We start from the raw sequence: 22,748 nt of genomic DNA on the forward strand, positions 1-22,748 counted from the left end.
TTTTAGTGTATTTCTCTCGCTCTATTTTGTAGTGCTATTGCCACTATCATATGAAGATTTCAGCAGACTTCATTTATGTTAAAGTTCATACAATCTCACTCCCCCAAAATGGGGTATTTAACCCCTTTGCATAAAACCAAACCCGAACCTGGACAAATTTAACAGAAAGTATACATGGGACAAAAAATGAGAAATCTGGAAGAAAAGACAGTAACTTGATAGTTATTGTGGCTTAGTATTATCTTCTTGGACATGGACAATGAAATTGACTTACTCTAAGATGTGCCATTGAACTGCTGCCAGGACTTGTGTGCAAATGAGCTAATACTCCATTCCTTCTTCTTCATATTAGTCATTCTTATCACAACCACAGATAAAATACACATTTTTCTGACATCTAAATAAATTCCTCTTCAAAGCATACTTTTCTTGTGCTTATTAATAGAAAGTGATGTCTACTTACGCATTTGGTTTATTTATATCTAGTCAACCACTCATTTACATTAAAAACAGAATGGAAAAATTATCTCACTTGTGCAGCTTCAAAGCTGTACCTTCGTTGATAATTACAAGTCACGTCTGCAATTACTAAAAACTTAGTGTAAAATGGGACAGAGCACCAATTTTCTCAGCCTGTCTTCACAGAAGAGGTGTTCCAGTCCCCTTATCCCTTCATGGCCTCCACTGGACTTGCTCCAACACTTCCATGTCTTTCTTATTTTGAAGGCACCAGAGCTGGATGCAGCACTCGAGGTAGGGTCTCACCAGAACAGAGAGTACAGGGACAGAATGAATCACCTCCCTCGCCCTGCTGGCCATGCTGCTTTTGATGCAATACAGGATACCTCTGGCTTTCTGGGCTGCCAGCCCACACTGCTGGCTCATGTTGACCTTTTTGTCAACAGTAAAGAGGGATTTCATGTTTGTTTTGTTTTGTTTTTTTCCTTTTCCATATTACAGGGATTTAAAATCATGCTGAAGTCTTCTCGAGAGTGGGAGTAAAAAAACTGATCATCTGTTATCATGCTGCCTAGAAGAAACATTGAATCCTTCCTGTAAGCATACTTTTCTTTTATCAATATTGGTTGAAATGCATCAATGGGTTCAAACCTGTTAGGAGGTCAAAATAAAGTGAGACAATGAGAAAAAAAAAATGAATTATTTACCGCTTGCTCTAGAGTAAAGGCTTTTAAATGTTTTGTTAGAATCAGAGAATGGTTTGAATTGGAAGGGACCTCAAAGACCATCTAGTTCCAACTCCCTGCTGTGCCCAACCTTTCACCATACTAGGTTGCTCAAAGCCCCATCCAACTTTGAACAATTCCAGGGATGGAACATCCACAGCTTCTTTGGGCAAGCTGGGACAGCACCTCACCACTCTCACAGCAGAGATTTTTCTGCCTAATATCTAACCCAAATCTACTTCCTTTCAGTTTGTCCTGTGACCACAGTTCCAGATGCTGCCCAAAAGAAAAGGGATTTTTCAAGGGCCTTACAAAAACAAAACCAGAGAAGAAAAAAAAAAAAGAAAAAAAAGAAAAAAAAGAAAAAAAACCAAAAAAACAAACAAAAAAAAAAAACCAACAAAAAAATTCTCCAGATCCCCGTGAAAAAAGAAGTGAAAATTCCACGCTGTTGTTAAACATAGAAAAAACTTGTTTCAAAGGCTAAATTTTGTCACAAGAGAAGCGTCCCTCACTTAGGCGCCTGCAGAAGGCCGCGGCAGGGCTGAGGACGCTATCTCTCGCTTTGCCTGCGGAGGTTGCACAGAGCAGCCCCACCACCACGGGCGGCCGGCGGCACCCTGCGCTTTCCCGAGGGACGCTCCCCACACCAACATCCGGGGCCTGCCCGCCCCCTCCCCGCTCGCCGCCCGGTGGTCCCGCCCTGACGTAGGCGCCCCTGAGCCCAATGGGGCTCCACTCTGCTTCCGGCGTCCGGCGCCGTCTCCTGGAAACGGGGCTGCGGCGGCGACCATCTGAGTAGCGTACGGGGGTTGCGGGATCTGGCGGTGCGTTCCAGCTGGAATAAAGGACAGCAAAACGCTCCGGTTCCCGGAGTCACTCTGCCTGCTGAGCCGGTGCCTTTCCTGCTTGTCTGTATTTTGTGGCGCGCAGGGACCAGTGTCCTGTCCAGACACTGCCACCGGGGCATGGGAGACTCCGTCCCGGGGGCGGGGCTCCGCTGTTTCCGTTGATGGCGGTGGCGTGGCGGTGATCCATCCCGCGCCGCGCTACGGCTGTGGTTCCCATCCTTTCCCGCCGGGTCCATCACCGGCACAGGTGCGGCTGTCATCCCTCTCCTTCTTTCCCGCCGGGTCCATCTCCGGCACAGGTGCAGCTGTCGTTCCCCTCCTTTCCCAGCGGTTGCATCCCCCGCACACAGGTACGGCAGTCGTTCCCATCCTTTCCCGCCGGGTCCATCCCCGGCACAGGTGCGGCTCTCGTACCTTTCCCCCTTTCCCTCCGGCTCCATCCCCGCACACAGGTACGGCTCTCGCATCTTTCCCCTTTTCCCTCTGGGTCCATCCCCGCACACAGGTACGGCTCTCACACCTTTCCCTCCGGCTCCATCTCCACACACAGGTACGGCTCTCACACCTTTCCCCCTTTCCCTCCGGCTCCATCCCGGCACAGGTGCGGCTCTCGCACCTTTCCCCCTTTCCCTCCGGCTCCATCCCCGCACACAGGTACGGCTCTCGCACCTTTCCCCTTTCCCTCCGGCTCCGTCCCCGCACACAGGTACGGCTCTCACACCTTTCCCTCCGGCTCCATCTCCACACACAGGTACGGCTCTCGCACCTTTCCCCTTCGGCTCCATCTCCACACACAGGTACGGCTCTCGCTCCTTTCCCCCTTTCCCTCCGGCTCCATCCCCGCACCCAGGTACGGCTCTCGCTCCTTTCCCCCTTTCCCTCCGGCTCCATCCCCGCACCCAGGTACGGCTCTCGCTCCTTTCCCCCTTTCCCGCGCACGTTCGCGGCCGTTACACGGCGGAGCGCGCGCCCAGCGGCCCCTCACGCATCCCTCACCCATGCCCTCACCGCCCCCCTCACCCCATCCCTCACCGCCCTCTCGTTCCCTCCGCCGCCGTCGCTCGGTCCAAGGTGCGGGAGCGGACCCGGGGCGGGGCTGGAACCCCCGGCTGGAGCGCTACCGAGACCTCACGGCCCGCTCCCCTGTGCTGCAAGTGGGTCGGGAGGCGGCTGAGTCTGCGGGGCCGCCGTGCAGCGCCTCAGGCCTGACCGCCCCCGACGGAGCTGGGAGGGCAGGAGATCGCGGGTCGTGCTCGGGCTGCTCCGCTCGGAGCGGTTTGGCCATTCCCCCGTAAAGAGAGGGAACCGCGTCTCCTTGCTGTGCTGGCCTTGTATCCAGCCCAGAGCAAATCAGTTCCCTCGGTGCCTGGAGGCTGCTGGTTTGGATGCTTCTGTGGGGGTTAACTCCTGCTTCGTTACAGGTGGTGGCTTGGGAGGCTTCCATGACGACCTTCTTACTTCATCTTTTCACCTTTTGTATCAGTTTAACTGATCTCTTTTTATTTTATCTCAAAATCCATCTGTTGAACGTCTGTTTTGTGTGTCAGAGCAGCTGTGGGTGTCCCATCCCTGGCAGTGTGCAAGGCCTGCTTGAACGGGACATTGAGTACAGTGTTCTGGTGGTGTGTGTTCCTGCCTGCAGCAGGGGCATTGGAACAAGATGATCTTTAAGGTCCCTTCCAACCCAAGCCATTCTATGATTTTAAGATTCTATGCTTCATTGGTTTGTGTGCTGGAATAAAAGCATAGCCATTACTCTTGAGAATCAGAGACTATTCTCTTGTCCCTGTAGCCTCTTGCATTTTTACAGATAATACCATTTAAAATTTGTATCTACTAGCCAGTCTATTACTTTTTGAATATGATCTTTGGAAGTGTAAAATTCACCTTTTCAAAATTTTGATCACATTTCCTGAGAGGAGGTCATCTGCAAAGCAATTGTATCCAATCTTTCTGGAAGTATGGAATCCCTATTCATGGTAATGGGGAGGGTGACTACTATACCTGGATGGTCATTAAATTTGAAGGCTTCCCCTTTCTCCTCCTTTCTTTAGGTTTATTTGTTTATGAGATTAGTGCCATGTTTCCAGTCTGTTGCCTGTGAAGTGTCCTAAAGCATGGAGAACTTTGTTTTGTATGAGGAGATTGGAAGAGGAAATACGACAGTTGTTTATAAAGGTAGAAGAAAAGGGACAATTAATTTTGTTGCCATTATTTGCACTGATAAATGCAAGAGAGTTGGAGTAGCAAACTGGGTAAGTAATGGGATTTCTTTTCCTGCTAAATCTGGGGAAAAAATACAGCCTAAAAATTCTGGTTGCACAAGTTATAGAAAAGTGTAATGTTTTTCTTTAAGATGGAGTTTGTCACATTTAGACCAGCTTCTCAAGATTTCAAGTTATTTTTTCTTTTCAAGATTTCACAGTCTTTTAAAAATGTATATATTTCTTCATATGATTTTATTGGTTTTTAGATTGCATGCATGAACACATGTTTACAGTCTTACTGTTTCTGTGATGTGTTAGTGAACTTGTAAAAATAGTTACATGTGGTGGTTTGCTTTATTTTGTTATTAGTTGTGCAAATCCAGTGGTAGCAATAACTTCTAGTAAACAATCTATTTTTTGCTTAGCAAGAATAATTTTTTTTTTATGAAAGAATATAATTTAAACTGAATCAATTCTGGTTTGTAAAACCTTGGCAAAGCTTTAAATATGATACTGTCTGGAAAGGAAACTGATACAGTTGTACAGTTCAAATATTTTATTTTTCCAGTAGGACATTTTGTTTCTGTAGTGGGTTAACCTTGGCTGGATGCCAGATTCCCGCCAAATCCACTCTATCACTCCCTTCTTCAACTGGAGAGGAGTCAGAAAATACAATTAATGGGTCAAGATAAGAGTAGGGAGAGATCACTCTCCACTTGCCTTCACAGGCAAAACAGACTCAATTTAGGGAAAGTAATTGAATTTATTGCCAGAGTAGGATAATGGTAAACAAAACCAAATCTTAAAACACCTTTCTTCCATGCCTCCTTCTTCCTGGCCTCAGCTTTACTCCCAATTTTCTCTCTCTCCTCCCTTGCCTGAGATGCAGTGAGATGGGGAGTGGGGTCAGTTCAGCAGACGCCATCTCTGTTGCTCCTTTCTCCTCATGCTCTTCCCCTGCTCCAGCAAGGAGTCCCTCCCATGTGAGACAGTCTCCCACAACCTTCTTCAGTGTTGGTCCTTCCCACAGCCTGCAGTTCTTCATGCACTGCTCCAATGTAGGTTCTTTCCATGGGTGCAGTCCCTCAGGAACCTGCTGTTCCAGTGTGAGTTCCCAGGTTACACATCCTGTCAGCAGCCAGCATGGGCTCCTCTCTCCATGGGTCTGCAGGTCCTGCCAGGAGCCTGCTCCAGCACAGACAGCTGAGAGAGTCACAGCCCCCCTCAGGTTTCCACCTGCTCTGGAGTGCGGTCCACCACAGGCTGCAGATGCATCTGTGCTCTGCCATGGACCTCCCTGGGCTGCAGAGGGACAGCTTTGCCTCACTGGCCTTCACCAGGGGCTGCAGGGGAATCTCTGCTCCAGCTCCTGGAGCACCTTCTGCCCCTCGTTCTGCAATGACCTTGGTGTCTGCAGGGTTGTTTCTGTCACACATTCTCACTCCTCTCCCCTGCTGCTGTTATACAAGAGTGTTTTTCCCCCTTTTTAAACGTTATTGTGGAAGTGCTGCCACCATCACTGGTGGGTTGGCGTTGGCCAGCAGTGGGTCTGTCTTGGAGCTGGCTGAGATTGGCTCTGTCAGACACAGGAGGCTTCCAGCAGCTTCTCACAGAAGCCAGTCCTGCAGCCCTCCCCACCTGGATACTGAAACCTGTCCATGCAAAATGGATACAGTTTTGTCACAGACATATTTTATGAAAAATCCTTTCATTAGGAGTTTTTCTCCTGAGAAGCTGAGAGGCTCAGAAATGAAATGTAAACAATAATTATCTGCTGCAATAATTATCTGTGGAATGCAACAGGTGCATCTTTGATTGGTCTCATGTGGTTGTTTTCAATTAATGGCCAATCACAGTCCAGCTGTCTTAGACTCTCTGGTCAGTCACAAGATTTTATTATCATTCCATTCCTTTCTCCTATTCTTTTAGTATAGTTTTAATATATAATTTTCTTTTAATATAATATATATCATAAAATAATAAATCAGCCTTCTGAAACATGGAGTCAAGATTCTCATCTCTTCCCTTGTCCTGGAACCCCTGCAAACACCACTACATGGTTTCATATTCACTCTCATTGTTTCAAAGATCATTTCTTGAGACCTTTTTTGTTCTTAGGACTGTGTTGACCTTACAAATCTCTTGGGGATACCTTACATACCACTCTAGCAAGAAAAAGGCTTCTGTAGAGATTAGGCCATGTAGCTGTTATAGAAATACAGATTTTGGGGTATTTTGAGTGGTTTTCTTTGACAAGATTAAGAATGATGGTAAAGCTTCTTTTCACTTCTTCTTGCTGTATTATCTCTCATTTGTATTCTTATTGAAAAAAACCCAAAAAACTAGGAGTGCAAGTTTGACTCCAAATTCTAATTTCCAGTTTATTATTTAGTGGTGCAGGAAAGTTAAATAATATTTATAATTTTGAGTTGGGAACTTACTAGTTTTTTTTCTGTATTTTAAAAACAGGTGAGTTGGGCAGGGTCTGTGAGGAAAGTTATCTTTTCTTAACATACATGTAACATAAAATATTTGAAGAATAATGTTAGTGCACTAGAAAAGGCAAGAGAAAAAGTAATCTAAAGCTAATGTAGAGTAGATTGTATTGTTTCTTGTTCCCATGCCTCAAGTGCATATGGATACATTTATGTCTTTCCCCCACTTAAGTATGTTAAAAATGTCGCTCTAGATTCGTCTGACTCAGGGACTCACACATAAGAATATAGTGACATTTTATGAATGGTATGAAACAAGCAACCATCTCTGGCTTGTAGTGGAATTATGCACAGGTAAGATGAGCTCAAAGGTAAACATTTATAGAATGAGTATTTATAAGAGATTTCTTGCAGCTTCTCCACAACAAATGCTTAGATCTTTGAAAAAAGTGTACTTCTCTGATTATTAACTTGAGAATTCTGTTTATATATAAAAGGGGTTTTGCTCTTGGGAACATTGTTAGAAATCAATTGAAATCATGCTTCTCTGCTTCACTGTATGCCTCTTTGAAAAGTTAGTTGAGTTACATAATGCTGGTTTTTAAGAGCTGAAGAGAGAAGACCAATCAGGGAACATAAAAGCAAATTATACTTCTGTGAATAGTCAGAAGGTAGGTCAGTAAAAATTACTTGGGAAATTTTCCAAGGACTGGCTGCTTTGGCATTCTCCTTTAAAAGACATCAAGGAGCAAATCAGTTCTAATGACTTAATATTGTTCAAATTAATTTTTATTCAAAGGGCAATTTGGCAGCTAAAGAGAATGATTTAAATTGTTTTCCTATTCAGCATAAGTATTTTGATTTCCATGTTAAAATTATAATTTGGAAACTCTGAGAACCCAAACTGCATTAAGTTGTTCACTTAGTTTTGATAAGTTCTTGTCAATCTATTAAAGGAATCTTGTAAAGCTTTCTTTAATTGTGATGGCTACATGTTTTAAACTTCTGACAGCATGCTTTCCTCCATATGGAAAGGAAAGAAAAGAGAGCCAATATGCATGTGATGCATGTTAGGATTTTGGAGTTTGTTTAATAGTAAAAGTCCATGTTATGCTCAGCCTTTTTATTTATCCAGAATTCTGTTTGAAAAATTACCGAAGAAGAGAACTTACGAGTTCTGAGAAAAAAAGTCAGGTCATTCTTTCAGTGAGTAAAAGTGATTTTAATGGCTCATATGGAGGCTTTGGTCTATTTGCTTAGTCTAACTTTGGGATACATATTTCAATTATTAGACAGGCAGCCTTTTATTGTTGAAAAATTATCAGTTGTTTTAGCTTGCAGTTTTATGGTTTGCTGTAAGGTGAGTGTCTTGGAGCTAACTTACTTAGAATAAGATGTGGATTTATTCTAAATTTTGTTGAGACTTGAAAAATACTTTTGAAATATGGAAGATTTCTCTTACTTGTCTCAAAGATAGTTTCTGTTATCAGATGCAAAATATTTCTGTGTTGCTGTTTTCCCCGCTTTTGTTCTTTGTGTGTTTGGCCATATTATGGAAACAGTTTAACTGGAAAATGGCCTGCCCTTAGTTTTAGCAATTGTTCTTAAAAGTTGATAGCCTGCTGTTGGTATTATTTATTCTTTTAACTTCTGCATCAGGAATCTGGTTAAGGAATTTTAATAAAAGCACGGAGTACTATTACACTGTGAAGTGACACAGTTTCTGGATTTCTTTTTTCCCTTCTGTTTCCTTTGTAAAATAATATTGAAGTAGTTTTGAAGTCATGCAGTCAGTTTTATTCTGGATAAAATTCAGATTTTTTCACAGTACTAAAAATAAATTTTTTGTACATCTTAGATTTTGTAACTATTAGATATCAAGAAATAGTTTTAATATCTACTGATACTGGTTTTTGATTGACATATTTTGAAGTTTATGTATTTGGGCAATACTTGTGTGACCTCTTCTTTTTATGCATTTGCTGACTATATGTGTTTCAGGTGGTTCTCTAAAATCTGTCATTGCTCAGGATGAGTGTTTACCAGAAGATGTGGTGAGAGAATTTGGTGTTGATCTGGTTACTGGTTTATACCATATTCATAAGCATGGAATTATCTATTGTGAATTGAAACCTGGAAAGGTGAGGAGGGGTTTTATCTATAGGGACACTGGATGTTACTTTTCATGCTATCAGCAATTATTTTATTGTTTGTATTTTACCAGTTGGAAGAAGCTTACCTCAGCTGTGAGTTTGTTTTATAATATATGTGAAGACAATCAGAGACAAGTCTGCAGCTTGAATATTTTATGATATAATTGATTTCTTTACTTGGTATATATCTGATACAATGTGATATATTCCTTTTGACTTGGTGTACTAGTTTAATTTAATGAAAGATTTTACATCTCTATCCTTGGAGATATAAATTTGTTATTATTCTATCATGCTGCAGAATAATTTTGCAGTCATGGAAAATGACAGAGTAAATTTAACTAAAACTTCTTTGTTAATAGATTTCTATATTATTTGCACATACCATGGAAATTATCATCTTATTCCTTTATAAAAATACAAGTCTTTATGTAGTTTCTCATTTTGTGTATGTCTGTAATTTATGTAGAAGTTTGCTAAAGTCTGTTTGTTTTTAATTCATGTAGTCACCAGAATAAAATTGACTATAATAAATTTTTGTTTTGCTTAATAGTAATTGGTTTTGACCTTGATCTATAAATGATCAAGTTGCCATTGTCTTAATTTTTGGTAAAATCTTCCACAATTCTACTCAATTCCTGTCATTTGTGGACCTAAAAGCACTAAAAATACATTGTGTAGATGACTCAGTAGTCTTCCAAAGAAGAATGCTGCTGTAAAGTTCTCTTTTCAACAGAAAGTAAATTGCTAAAGTTAATACTTCTTCTGTGCCCTGCCCCCTGCTTCTGGCTGAACGATCTATTTCTCTAAACAAGGTTTTTGGGATTATGAAGTTTTTAGTTGAAAGAATAGGCAGTGGCTGGCCAGAGAAAACTCTCATCATCATCAGACAAAATCTGTGGAAGTTTCTGCTATGTAAAATGAGAAAAATTCTTTTTTTTTTCTCAAATGAAGCCCTCTTTGGTTTTACTAGACTTATATGTTCCTATGAAGTTTTGCTCTACTTTAACTATCTTTTCTCTAGTAGCATCATTGTTTATTTAGATTTAATAATGAGTAAACAAAAGTGCATATTGAGCCTCTTAAGGGCTCTATTGAGGTACTTGTGGTTATAAGAGAAAGATACTATTGACATTGACTTAAAAGAAAAACTTCAGTGTTTTTGGTTATAGTGATCCTCTCTATGTACTTAAATGGTTTGATATTGGGATTATTTTTATAATAAACTCTTTCATGTTGGAAATGTCAGTTTTAGTATATGATACTAGCATATTGGATTTTGTTTGTTCTAATAGATTCTACTGGAAGGGTCTGGCACTTTGAAATTCAGTAGTTTTTGCCGGGCTAGAGCAGATGGTGAAGACTTGGAAAAAATTTTTGCTTTAGCTGGAGTTGAAGAAGGTGAAGATATTAATGAAAACACTGTGCAAACATACTTTAAAAGTATAGTTCAAGGTATGAGATTTTTACTAGCTGGAATTAACTTACACCAAAGAGACAGAATGGAAGTTGGAATACCAGTGATTATGATAAAGAGAAATGATTTAGAATTAATCCTGTTTTGTCTCAGAAAAAATTGAGCTATGGAATTATTTATGGACTTCTAAAAAGCTTGTGCTGCAGGTGCTGTCTATAAGATCTGGAACTAAATTCCCCAAAGTTAGAGTTAAAAGTAGACAGAAAATTCAGGAAGTACTACACAGAACTATTGCTTATTTTATTGGGCACTGCACTGCTGTACTTTCATTGTCCTTTTTGGTGCACCTGCTCTAGGTTATTTCTAGCTTGAGGTCAATTCTTTCACTACCTTAAAGAATGATAATTTCATTTTAAGGTCTGAGAAAGTTACTGTGCTTCAGTTTCAACAGGCAAATCCACACAAATATAGTAGACTGCAAATACCATGGGTTTTTTTTTCATTAAATGTGAAAAATTTGGAAACTTGTTTTTAATCTTCTGAATCTTTTACTAGTCATAATTTTGGAACATCTCATAGACCTCTATTTCTAAGGTAACGATGTCCCATATATCAGTTCCTTTTACCAGAAACAACAGAATTCTTCATAATATCTTATGAGAACAAAGAGAGCTCTCCTTGCTGTCTCCTTCTGAAAATAAGGAGGAGCAAAGAGAGCTCTCCTTGTTCCTCCTCCTTATTATTTCCACACTGGAAATTATAAGACCAAGATTAGGTCTTTATTCAGGAGGAGATACAAATCTAATCTCTTTCCTGTTGCTCTTCGGAACTGTTTTGGTATGTGTGTTAATGAGCTTTTGTCATTTAAAAAAATAAAACCCAAGAAGAAAAGAACCCAAAGCAAACTTTTTAAGGGACTATGGAGATGGCATTTTTACTGAGTTAGTATAATTTCTTTAGAGATTTTTGAGAAGTGATGGGAACTAATGTAGAAATAGGAACTGTAAATTTTATTCCTGTATCAAACAAAAGAGATTTGTGAATAAGCTGCTATAATTTGATATGTGATGTTTTAATAGGTTTTAGTGAGAAAAGAGCTGTAACTGTTTAGATCAGTGATTTCATTGGATAGCTACCTTGTCTTTGTAACAGAGTTTACTAAATTTGTGAAGGTTTATTTCTTGGGATAGCTTTAAAAAAAAGAAACCCCAAATCTAATGTAATGTAATTATTTCTGTTACTCACGTGAGAATGATTTGCCATTCTGCTCAAATTGCTTGGCTCTTAAAGCTGTTAAAGCAAATCAAAACATTCTTTGCAGTAATCACTGTGTTTGAAAAGTGCAGCACAAGTCAGTTTAGTAACTGAAGTGAAATAAACAACAAAGTAGCATATTTAATCCTACATTATCCAGTGAAACTGTAGCAGGGAAGTTCCTTGGAAACTACTTACATTTGCTATTTCAGTTTTCTTTTATGTTGAGTGAAGATAATCTATAGCTTGGTGATGTTTGGAGACAAAGTTTGAAGAGTTGAAAAAGGTGAATGCTGAATGAATAACCAAAGCATTAATTATACATTCTGTATTTTGTAGGCTTTCCAGTATACACAGCTCCTGAAGTAATAAAGGGCGACAACTTCTGCAAAGCCAGTGATCTGTGGTCCCTGGGATGTTTACTCTATGAAATGTTCTCAGGTTGTAAGTTTGTATATCTATTTAGTATCTGTGATAATGGAAACATAGTTTATAGTCCCAGAGTAAATTCTGATGAACTATCTAGGGAAGTTAGGACATAGCAAAACTTGAGACAGGTTTTGAAGATTTCTTGAAGAACATACTAACTGTGCTTAAAAAACCAAAAAGTGTCTTTATCCAATAATCAGGTGAAACAATACTTTTAAGTGCTGCTATTGACAACAATACTAACCAACATGTAGGGTTTAAATACTATTATTCAAAATTATGGCAGCCCTCAAATTCTGACAGTATAGTGTTTTTTATCTCCTTGATATTAAACTCTGTGTGCAGTATTTTAACCTTTGAAAGAGAAAACTGCCTCACTATTGTAAAACTAGAGTAATTTGGTTCCCTGCACATAAAGTACCCATAGCTTCAGCTAGAAGGAAGCTTCATCACAGAAGAGAATTATACTGCAGCCTTCTTAAGCAAAACACAGATCTGTTGGGTCAACACAGTAACACAGATACAGAGATTTCTGTCTTTTCCTGTTGTCTTATGCTATCATGGTTACCTCCATCAAGACGTTTTTGGTGCCTCTTATATGTCTGTGGTTTCTTTTGCTGTTCATGATGAAAGAATTTAATCAAAGATTTGGAATTTAAATTGACAAGAAAACTTGATAAATAGTACTCAGACTGAGATTGTTTATTTCTTTGGATGCTTTCTCAGGAAAATGACCTCATGATAAATCATTGTACCTTACAACCATTTTGAAGTTTGCCTAATCTGTGAAATCCACTTCTGTTTGTTTTTAGGAAAACCACCATTCCTGTCAGAAAGCCGTTCTGAATTAATTGAAAAGATTTTATCTGAAGATCCATTGCGACCAGGATCAGACAGTAGGGTTCTGTTATTCTTTAATGGATCAAGTCACAATAATACTACAAAGCTTTGGTTTGCACTTTTTGTTCTGAGGCTGGTTGCAGGAATCAGTTATCCAAAGTGAATATTAGCAATGCCTTCCTGTGATAATTCCCTGTTAGTGATGAATGCTTGTTTCCCTTTTGATGGTGACATATATAATTTACTTTAATTGTTAGCACTATATCTACTTACTGGGGTGGAATTTTTCATCTTGGTCATTCTGGCCATCAGTGTTATTCACAGATATCCTAATATATTAGTGGCTCTTTTTCAATTTAAGCAGATTTTAACTCTGCTTAATTTCTTCCTGGTAAGCTATCTGATAATTGGAGGGTGCTTTTTTTAAAAGTTACAAATAAAAAAAAAAAATCATTATTCGTTTGATGTCCAAGCATTAGTAGTCTGGTTTTTTTTGAGGATTCTTTGACATGCAAAGAGTGAATGTTTAAGATCCTTTAGACATTGAGATTTGTTTTCAGAGATTACTATCAAGAAAGTTTTTTAGCATGATCTGTAGAATAGTGTGGTTTACATTGGGTGATGATTGTTTTTCTATCCAATACTGATCTTAAGTGCTTCCCTTTACAGGTTTTGCTTTTCACAAACCTTCTCCTGAGTTCATAAATTTGCTTGATGGGTTACTTCAGAAGGATCCTCAGAAAAGGTAAACTGCCGAATCCATGACACCTGTTTATATTGTCACCTCTGGAGAAAATAATCATTGTGATACTGTATGTATAGTATTTTGTAGATGAAAAAGAATGCAAAAAACTTTCATCCCTTGTATAAAAGAGCAAACTATGCTTTTTCTTAGATGAAGATATATAGAATTACTGTTTTCATTAAGTGCATTTTTTGTTTGCTTGTTTTGTACCTGGTGCTAAATAGATAACTGTTGAAAGCGAAGGGAGATGACCCATCCTGTTTTCGATCAGCATCGACTCCGATTTATTGATCAAATCAGTCACTCTTTATAGTAGTGTTAATTAACTTCATGCATATTGCAAAATTCGAGCTCACGATAGGTTACAGAGAAAACTCTAACCCCTCCTTTTGTTTTACAATACCTGTGGTTTGTTTATTGAAAACAGGACCAGCGTTCTCACTGTGATATGAAAAGTTATCAAAACCTTCATATCTGTTCCCAGAGCAGCTATCTGTTCCCAGAGAACCTAAGGACAGAATGTTTTGCCTGTTATGGGAAGACTGTCTGAGAATCCTATTGTTTATAAAGTGGTGCTTGAGAGCCTAACTATTTACAGAATCAAGCCTGGGAAATGCTGCTTTACAGCTACCTTTTACTTTTCCCTCAGCTGTATACCTTCAGGGCCTCTTTCTTTAAGCCATGCTTGAACCAGACTCTCCACAGATAACTTTGTGACAGAATGATAGGCAGTTTGGAATTGGATGGCTTTGCTTTTCCAGAGCAATAGCCACCTGTATTTCATTAGGCTTTAACTTAAACCTGGTACAGTTCTATTGTTAAATAATTTAGAGCTATAAGTTGTAGGGTATGCAGACAATTTACATGTGGGATTAACTCTGCAGTTTCCTTCATTCTCATAGCTCTCTTGTGTGAATTTTCTGTTCTGATTTAAGGCAAAAGTTTGTCCTGTAAGAAAACCTGCTTGTTGTCCAAATAGAAGCAAACAACAGGATGAACTGCTCTGTAGTGTCACTGTGTTCAAAACCTTGTCTGGTATGTGTCTGTGCAGTTGTACTTAGCCACTGCTTTTGTGTTTGTTGCTTTTCCAAAGGCTGAATTGGACAGACCTATTGCAGCATCCATTCTGGAAAGGATCCTTTAGCCATTGTGGTGGTGGTTCTGCAGACAGACAGGGCACAAGCTTGAGGTACTGGAAGTTCAACGAATATTTCTTTTAGTAAATATAAGCAAAGATAAAATATATTTTATTGTCTGTACATTTTATTACTTTTGAACTTTTCTTACAATTTTCATGAAATAATGAAAGGAGTTTTACACTATCCTGTAAGTGGTTTTGGGTGTTTAGGAATTGTATTATCCTCTTAGTGTATTGCACTGTCCGTTCTATTTCAACTGACTCCTTCCTACTGGCTGTAGAATGTGTCGAAATTCACTTCCAAGCTAAATGCTCTCATTTTTATTTATATATTATATAATATTTTGTATGAATCTGACTTGCAATTTTTTAACACTTTTGTAGAATCTTATAACTATGGGTCTGTTTATCTTTGGTAAGTTTTTTTGTTTGTTTTTATGCATTAGGCTTACAGCTTCACAAAGCCTATCATTGCAGCATCTTAGAGCTGTGGTTCAGCCTTATAATCTTGCAAATGCAGCTGACCTATATTCTTTATTTATGACATGATTCATTAATCTAATAGTAGAGATTTTTTTCTAAATATTTAATACTTTACACTGCTACATATGCAGAAATGCCCAAACCTGTTGTGCAAATGGTTTTTCTGTATTAAAAAAGTTAGTTTTCTTCTAGACTCCTGTTGCCTTGCTGGTTTTTGTGTTTCTAATTTTGAATTAGGACATTTAGCATTTTTTTTGTATGTTACTTTGTTATAAATGTTTGAAAGATACTTCAGGTTCCAATGTGGAGATCTACTGTCAAAATAGTTTTAGAATGCTGAGTGTTTTGTTATACCTACTTCAAAATTTTCTCTCATGTTTTTTAATACCTATTTCTGGTACCACTGCTGCAGTATTTTTGTTATTAATGTTTCTTATAGTCTGAGATACAGCTCTTTGTCTTCTAATTTTATTACTGCTTTCACCTGCAAAAAAATTAATATTTAAAGTTTATATTGTAAACTAAGATTTTATTCAAGATTTTAGCAAGACATCCATCAACATCCTGATAGTGCTAATTTTGGGGAATTTCCAGAGAACCAGAGGAATCTTAATCTCCTGCAAAATATTGGGCTATTTGGCCACACTCTTGAGGTTATTCTAAGTCCTCTAAAATATCTGCTGATGAATGCACTAACTGACAAATATGACAAATGCAAAACATTGGTTTGACATGCAAAAGAAGCTCAGTACTCTCTCTTTTCCAACTGTGAGGCCTATGTATCTATTTTCTTCTCAGTGTGGATTGGATTAATATTTGATATCCTGGAGAGCCTTCATTAAGGTTTTATGACCCAGTTCCACGTAAATAATATAAGGACATGTTAAAAAATGCCCAAACAACCAAAACCAATAAAATTGCATTCAAGTGTGACGGTAAAGTATTACACAAACAAAAATGTGGTTTTAATCTCGGCTACAGACTTCATTATTCATTAGGAGATAGATTTCTTGTGACTTTTTCCTGTGAAGTTTAAAATGTCTGTAATGCTTTTAGTATTTCTTTAGTATCTCTTGTATCATGGGGTAATAATTTAACTTTTTTAGTGTCTTTCATTTAAGTTCTAATGAAAGAATTTTTAACATTCTCCAAATTACTTGCTGTAAACTTATTTTTCATCATTGCCACTACCAATAGAAAAAGTATGTGCAACACATATTTAAAGAGTGTATTGTTCTAGAGAATGACTGCTAAACTTATGCTAACAATTGCAACAGATAATGGATATAATCAATTTTTTTATATAATCAATCCTCTTCTTTAAAAATCTCTAATTAATATCATTTATTAAACAGCAAAGAAGACACAGAGTTACCAGTTTCTTCTAGTGCCAAAGAGTCAGTGGATGATCATGAAAATCTAGATAACCTGTCATCCTCAAGGGCAGGTCTTAAATCATCAAGCAATTCTTTCAAAATAGGTAATATTACTCATTATGTTATTTTTAGCTGTTTTATCAATCCTACCAACATATTTACTCCCTATGTTTTATTTGATTTTAACCTCTGATTGCAAGTTCACGTTCTCTTTTCGGTAGAAACTCAGACTGAATTGCGGCCCAAAAGTGCAGCTGATGGTGAATCAAATGAATCCATATTTCTTCTCAGGTAAGAAAACCTCCTTGTAATCTTGTATGTTTGGTGTAGGTTTTCGTCTCTTCAAACATTTTATTATTATGACTATAACACTGTGTCTGTGTTGCCTTTTAAATTTTCTAGTTAAAAAATAATAGTAAAATACATTTGAAGACCTGTGAAAACAGTGTGTATAGTTAAAGCTTATATGACTTTATTACTCTTATTTTTGAAAGTGAACGTTTGATTGCTTAACTGTCTGTCTAAACAGAAAGCTACAATTTGTTTAGATCTCTCTCTCTCTTTCTGTCTCTCTTTGTCTCTCTTCTCTCTCTTGGAGTACAATTGCTTTAAATACATAAGAATAAGCATTCAGCATATGATCTGTTAATAAATTCTTCCTGTAGCTTTTCTTTGCAAGGTATTGGTAAGAGTCTATTAGGTACTACATGTGTATTAAATTGAAAGATGGTGATTAATTTAACAATGATTTGTTTTAGTTGAGGCCTGATTCTGAAACTTTGTACTAGCTTTCAAGACAAGAAGATTGTCTAGTGAAATACTTTTCTTGTCAACATCAAGCAGAAATATTCCAGTTTGAAAATATTCTTTTAAGCTTCTTGCATAACCTGAAATAGGGCTTTTGTACATCATACTGTGTACAGAAGTTATTTTAGTTGGTTTTATTAAAGTATTAATTCTCATCTCACTTATAATTTTTATCATCACACTTAAACATATGTTATTAGTAATTTCAAGTAGCATTTGATTTAGCAAGCTGATCAAACAAAAGGCTACAATGGGAATGCAAATACTATCTTTTTAGCAATGTATTTTATTTAAAAATACGTTAAAAACAAAATTTGAAATTTAATGCAAACAACTAAAAAAATCTGTTCTGAAATTCTCTTTGCATCAATGATATAACTTCTGAAAGCAGTGTATGTGATGTCTAGCAAAGTATTAAAACATTGAAGTGAAAGAAACTTGCTTACCTGGCACTTGGCATCAGAATTTAATTAGCTGCTGGAGCAGTTAATAAGCTTTTAACAGCAGTGGCTTCTTCTGCTTGTGCAAATGGAATAGATCTCATTCATTTTAACTAGGTTAATTCAGCAATCTCTTGTCTTGTTTTAAACTGAGAAACTATCTGAGAATTGAATCTGTATCTCAAACGTATATGAAAGCAAATTAGTTGAGTAGATTGGAAAAAATATATTTAACAAATCTATGTGTTTGGAATCATTTGTCCAGCTTCCTAGCTAGAAATCATGGATTTTTTTTGTTTAGGAACTAAAATTCCAAGAACATCCTGATACATTTTTTTTACCATAAATGTCATATGTTTACTGAATATTTAATATGTTTTTATGTAGGTAATATTTTGGCATTCCTTCATTGTGCCCTTTAATTTTAAATTTTTGTTGCAAATAGATGGAAGGTGAAAATGATTATGTTAATCATTTGATCACTGATTTCCTGAGTGTCTTTAATTTCGTTTGTTGTTTGTATTTTTAATTTAGTTGTTTTTTCTAATAAACCTGATTTTCAACTTAATGTGTCTATTACTTTCTTCTAATCAAGAAAACATGTTCATTCAAAGCTGTTGATTTAACTAGTCTCCTGGCCTGCCAATCATGATAATTCTAAAGTTGATTTAAAATGTTTTAATTTATTGTGTACTATAAACTCCAAGTTCACTAGAAGTATTATGACAACTGCAACTTGGCAGTATTCTAGTCTCTCCTTTCTTAATTTTCTAATTAGCTGACAGGATTTTAAAAAGGAAAAGCAAAAGGTAAACCCAGTTCCCAAAATGATACACAAATTGATATACAAAAATTAGGAAGTTTTTAATTTCCATTACTTAGCCAAAACTTGTGTGTGAGAAGAGAATGACATAAAATAAATTGTAGTTTTTTGTCAAGTTAATTTGCTTTGTGTGTTTCTTTTATTAGGAGTTAAGATAAGAATGGTTTAGCCTTCAGTTTGGAGTCATTTTGGCTGAGAAAATAATCAAATTACATTCATTTGATAACTACAACAAAATACCATCTTCCCTTTTCTAACAAGCAAAGAAATCCTAACCTTGTCAGAACATATTTAAAGACAGAAAAGTCATGTTTAGTTAGTGGATCAGGCAGAACATAGTGTAAGTTATGTTAATCAGCTTTGAAAGTTTGCTGTATGACATGAAGGTTCCAAGAGAGCAACAAAAAAGTAGTTTGCAATGAAGCTTGATCTGTAGTTTCTATTGGTTTTTAATTATTTTTTTCTTTCTTTTGCTGAAGTTCTCGTCCCACACCTAGAACTAACTCTGCAGTAGAAATATGTGATGCTACTACTGTCCCAATCAAAAATTCTTCACAAGGAGATTCATGGTTGAAAAAAGTGAGTAAAAAGTTTATATTGAGGGGTGGTGGTATCTCTAGTTAGAATACTAGCCTGAAGTCTGTGGTAAAGTTAACTTTTTTTTGCATCCTTCCATAATTAAGTGTGCAAGTTGTTTCAAAAAAATACTTGCAGAACTTCTATGTAGGAGTTAAGAAAGATTCTTAGTCTCCGTTTTTTTTTGCCCTAGTGCATAAAAGACAAGTTGTCTTCTTTCTTCTCAATCTACATTTTGACCTAATGCTTTTTCTTTCAATAAGTTTCTTTTACTATAATTTGTAGTTGGTTCTATATGCTGTTACATAAATAAAAAGCAAATTAGAATATGTTTCCATGGTCAGACTTCTTGGTAAAATGTTGAAATGAAATATTTTGTGAATAAACATGATTAACTCTTTTTGGGTACAAAACAGATTTTTAAAAAACCTTGTTCTTCTTCTAGGCTGAAAATGTGTGCTCAAGTCAGCAGGATATGGAGTCAAAATTGAAAGAGCTCATTTACACTGAATCTGATCTTACTGTGACACCAATCATTGACAATCCAAAGGTATAGCAAAACAAAATATATGATTCAGGAACTTGTGGTTGAAACTATTTTTGCAGATAAATTTTTAATCAGGGTGAAACTCCTTTCCTGTATTTTATAATTCTCATTTTAAAGTAGTTCCACCCAGTTTTCTGGCAAGATTTCATACAGTTTTTTGGCAGTCTTTATAATCCTATTGTGTTGCTTATTTGGAGGAATGAGTTATTTTGGGATTGAATAATAGTATTAAATAATATCTTACAAGAAATAGAAGCTGCTAAATGCTGTGTTCAGTGCTTTTGTAGATTTGTTTTCTGATAACTTGCCTTGATATCTGTTACTTAAATGAACACAAAACTTTGGTTTGTTATACTCAAAACAAAGCCATCTATGAAACCTTCTAGATTAGGAGTTAGCCATTTACAGAATAACATTTGTTACTCTTTAGTGTGATAATGTTTCTATTCAACATAAATTTATTTTCCCTCTTGAAGAAAACCTGAGGTTGCAGCAAATGTCCATCTTATTTCTGTTGTACGGATTCTGATGTGCTAACAGTGTGTAATGAATCTCCTGAGCAGGGAATTCACACTTAAGTTTGACTATGAAGAGCAAATCAAAAAAGATTCATTGCTCTGCACTGCAATGACAATGTAATGTGCATTTATAGGCAGATGTATTTGTAGAAAGAATGATAGGCAAGAGCCCCTTTATTCTTCCTTTTGTTTCTGTGCCAGAAAAAATTAAGCAGTCTTAGCAACTTGACTCAGTAAATTACTGATGTGGGGAATGCAAGATGATTTTTCCCTGGAAGTGAGCATGTAAACTCATTAGGAATGTCTTACAGCTTTTAATTGCTGTATTGCTTTAGTATTAACAATTATTTTGGTTTGTTTTAATGGATTTCTTAACACTTTCAAAACCTAAAAATCTTACATGGCTAGAAAATAATACTCTTTTAATATGTTTGGGGTGAGACACATCCTTCCTAGTGGAGACTTTGAAAGTTAATTATATATTTGAATGCTATCACTGTTTATTTCTCAGTTCTGTCTCAAAACTCTGACACAAAGCCTTAGTCCTTCACTGCTTCTCTTCTTACTACAAGTAGAAGAGATGAGATTAGGGGTAGGTGCACATACTGATGTGCACATGTAGACTAATCTCCTTACCATGCAATGCCAGACTCAGAATTAATGCAAAATAGCGCGCTAAGTTCCAGGGACATGTAATCAGTCACTGCCTGCTTGATGATGACTCTGTAGTCTGCTTTTCAGACTTAAGGATGACACTGACACCTGGCAAATCTGAAGAGCTTGCAATTTAATCTCCTGGAAAGGGATTTGCTAGATGTTGGCAGAATTTTAAAAGCTGAAATGTCAGCTTAAATTGTAAAATTTCCCTGCGTTCTGCAGATCTGTGGAATTGAAGACCTTTTTAAGAAAATAGCTCTCTACTTAAGCTTAGACTTCTTCTGTCAAAGGCTAAATTCCATTACACAGTTGCCTTTTTAAAAGTTCTTTATTTACTGAAAATCACACTCAAATGCTCAGTTACTGAGCAGTCATCCAATTTTGTGATCTACAAGAAAATGACGGTTTTGCAGGGAAACAAATCTCTATACCTTATGAATGATTAGCTGTTGATAATATGACTTTTTGTATTCATGAGTGGTCTAGTGTATACATGTATTTACTGTATGGCAATGAATTGCTAAAACATTTTGTGAGTTATCACCTGCATAGTTCCTTTCAATAGCTTTTGAAACCCAAATGCAGGTATTTTTCTGCATACAACCAAGATAAAAATGTAAACTGAAAAAATCCTGTGATTTTGTAATCCCATTTTAAAAATTACTTAAATGGAAATACTAGCTATATAATGATATAAAAAACATAGAGTTAAATCTCAGATATTTGCTTGGGAGAAATTCATACCAGAAAACAATGGAAAATTCCTCAGTAATGAGCAGTAGCATGTACACCCATCCTGTACAAATTTTGCATCTTTGTATTCGCACGTTCAGCTACTTAGAGATTTTCTAGGAATGCATTAAAACTAGTTGTAATGTGTTTGGTTTTTTTCCAGATAATGAAGCAAGTACCAGTTAGATTTGACCCGAAAGCTTTACACATACCAGCATATTCAGGTATGGATCTGCTGAATACTCCAACAATTTCTGCATGTGCTGCTGTAACTCATTATTGCAAGACCTGTAACCTCCCCTTGTAGATGATACATGGTCACAGTTTCAGAACTCTTAATTATTCTGAAACTATTATTGTGTATGCTGTGTTTTTAGCTAGACCAATTTTGAGTAGCCTTTGCAAGTACAAACACTTAAATGATACTCCTTTCTCTTCTGTTTCTTGAGTTAAAAACCTGTGCTCAAAACTTTTGCCATGAGGCAGTCATCAGTGTTTAGTGTGGGAAAATCAGAATATTTTCTTTCAACTGAGAGATTTAAACTGAAATACTCAACAATTGACAAATTGTTGTTACAATTTGACAATTTCAGGCAAGCAAGGGGCAACAAGATCTTAAAATGTGCAATGTTGATCAGCTACAATACTAGGCAGCCTTGCCAGTCCTACCTTTAATCATGAAATGTTATAGCACTCATGTCCCAAAAGATAATGTGAAGTTGTTTGGGGTTTGTCTTTTTGTTGTTAATTTTCAATGTCTAGAAATATTTCTGAAAACTAAAGTCGGTTCATTGTCATGAGTGTAACAATTATTCCTATGGAACTTTTGCTGTCGTCATTTTAAGGAAAATACTGGACTGTGCTTGAAGAGGGATATCAGGCAGATATGTAGTCCTTCTAGAATTCACATAGCACCTCTTCCTAGGCATAACAGTTCATCTTTCCTTTCTATAAAGAATGTATTTTATGTATTTTGAAGAGTTAATTTGTAGAAGAAATTTTATGTTTGGACAGAAAACAACTCAATCTCCCAGTCAAGACTGTAATCAAAAATATTTTAATTTGATTAATCCAAAAATTATCAGATTCCAGTGCATAAGGGAAATATTATGTTTCATATTACATTTAAGTAGTTA

At 37.0% G+C, this 22,748-nt stretch overlaps 1 protein-coding gene across 1 annotated transcript in view; it reads left to right on the plus strand.

Moving 5' to 3' along the window:
* Window positions 1–2,079: 2,079 nt before the first annotated feature.
* ULK4 (unc-51 like kinase 4) overlaps window positions 2,080–22,748 on the plus strand; it is a 211,562-nt gene continuing 190,893 nt past the window's right edge. Inside the window, exons 1-14 of the mRNA XM_058026927.1 lie at window positions 2,080–2,385; window positions 4,090–4,290; window positions 6,932–7,031; window positions 8,679–8,818; window positions 10,126–10,285; window positions 11,841–11,942; window positions 12,743–12,826; window positions 13,440–13,515; window positions 14,609–14,704; window positions 16,492–16,616; window positions 16,734–16,803; window positions 19,062–19,161; window positions 19,604–19,708; window positions 21,776–21,836. Of these exons, the coding sequence (XP_057882910.1) occupies window positions 4,153–4,290; window positions 6,932–7,031; window positions 8,679–8,818; window positions 10,126–10,285; window positions 11,841–11,942; window positions 12,743–12,826; window positions 13,440–13,515; window positions 14,609–14,704; window positions 16,492–16,616; window positions 16,734–16,803; window positions 19,062–19,161; window positions 19,604–19,708; window positions 21,776–21,836 (1,357 nt within the window). The 5' untranslated portion in view covers window positions 2,080–2,385; window positions 4,090–4,152. The remainder of the gene's footprint in view (window positions 2,386–4,089; window positions 4,291–6,931; window positions 7,032–8,678; window positions 8,819–10,125; window positions 10,286–11,840; window positions 11,943–12,742; window positions 12,827–13,439; window positions 13,516–14,608; window positions 14,705–16,491; window positions 16,617–16,733; window positions 16,804–19,061; window positions 19,162–19,603; window positions 19,709–21,775; window positions 21,837–22,748) is intronic.

Source organism: Melospiza georgiana, chromosome 1 (genome assembly GCF_028018845.1).
Source record: "Melospiza georgiana isolate bMelGeo1 chromosome 1, bMelGeo1.pri, whole genome shotgun sequence".
Lineage (NCBI taxonomy): Eukaryota > Metazoa > Chordata > Aves > Passeriformes > Passerellidae > Melospiza > Melospiza georgiana.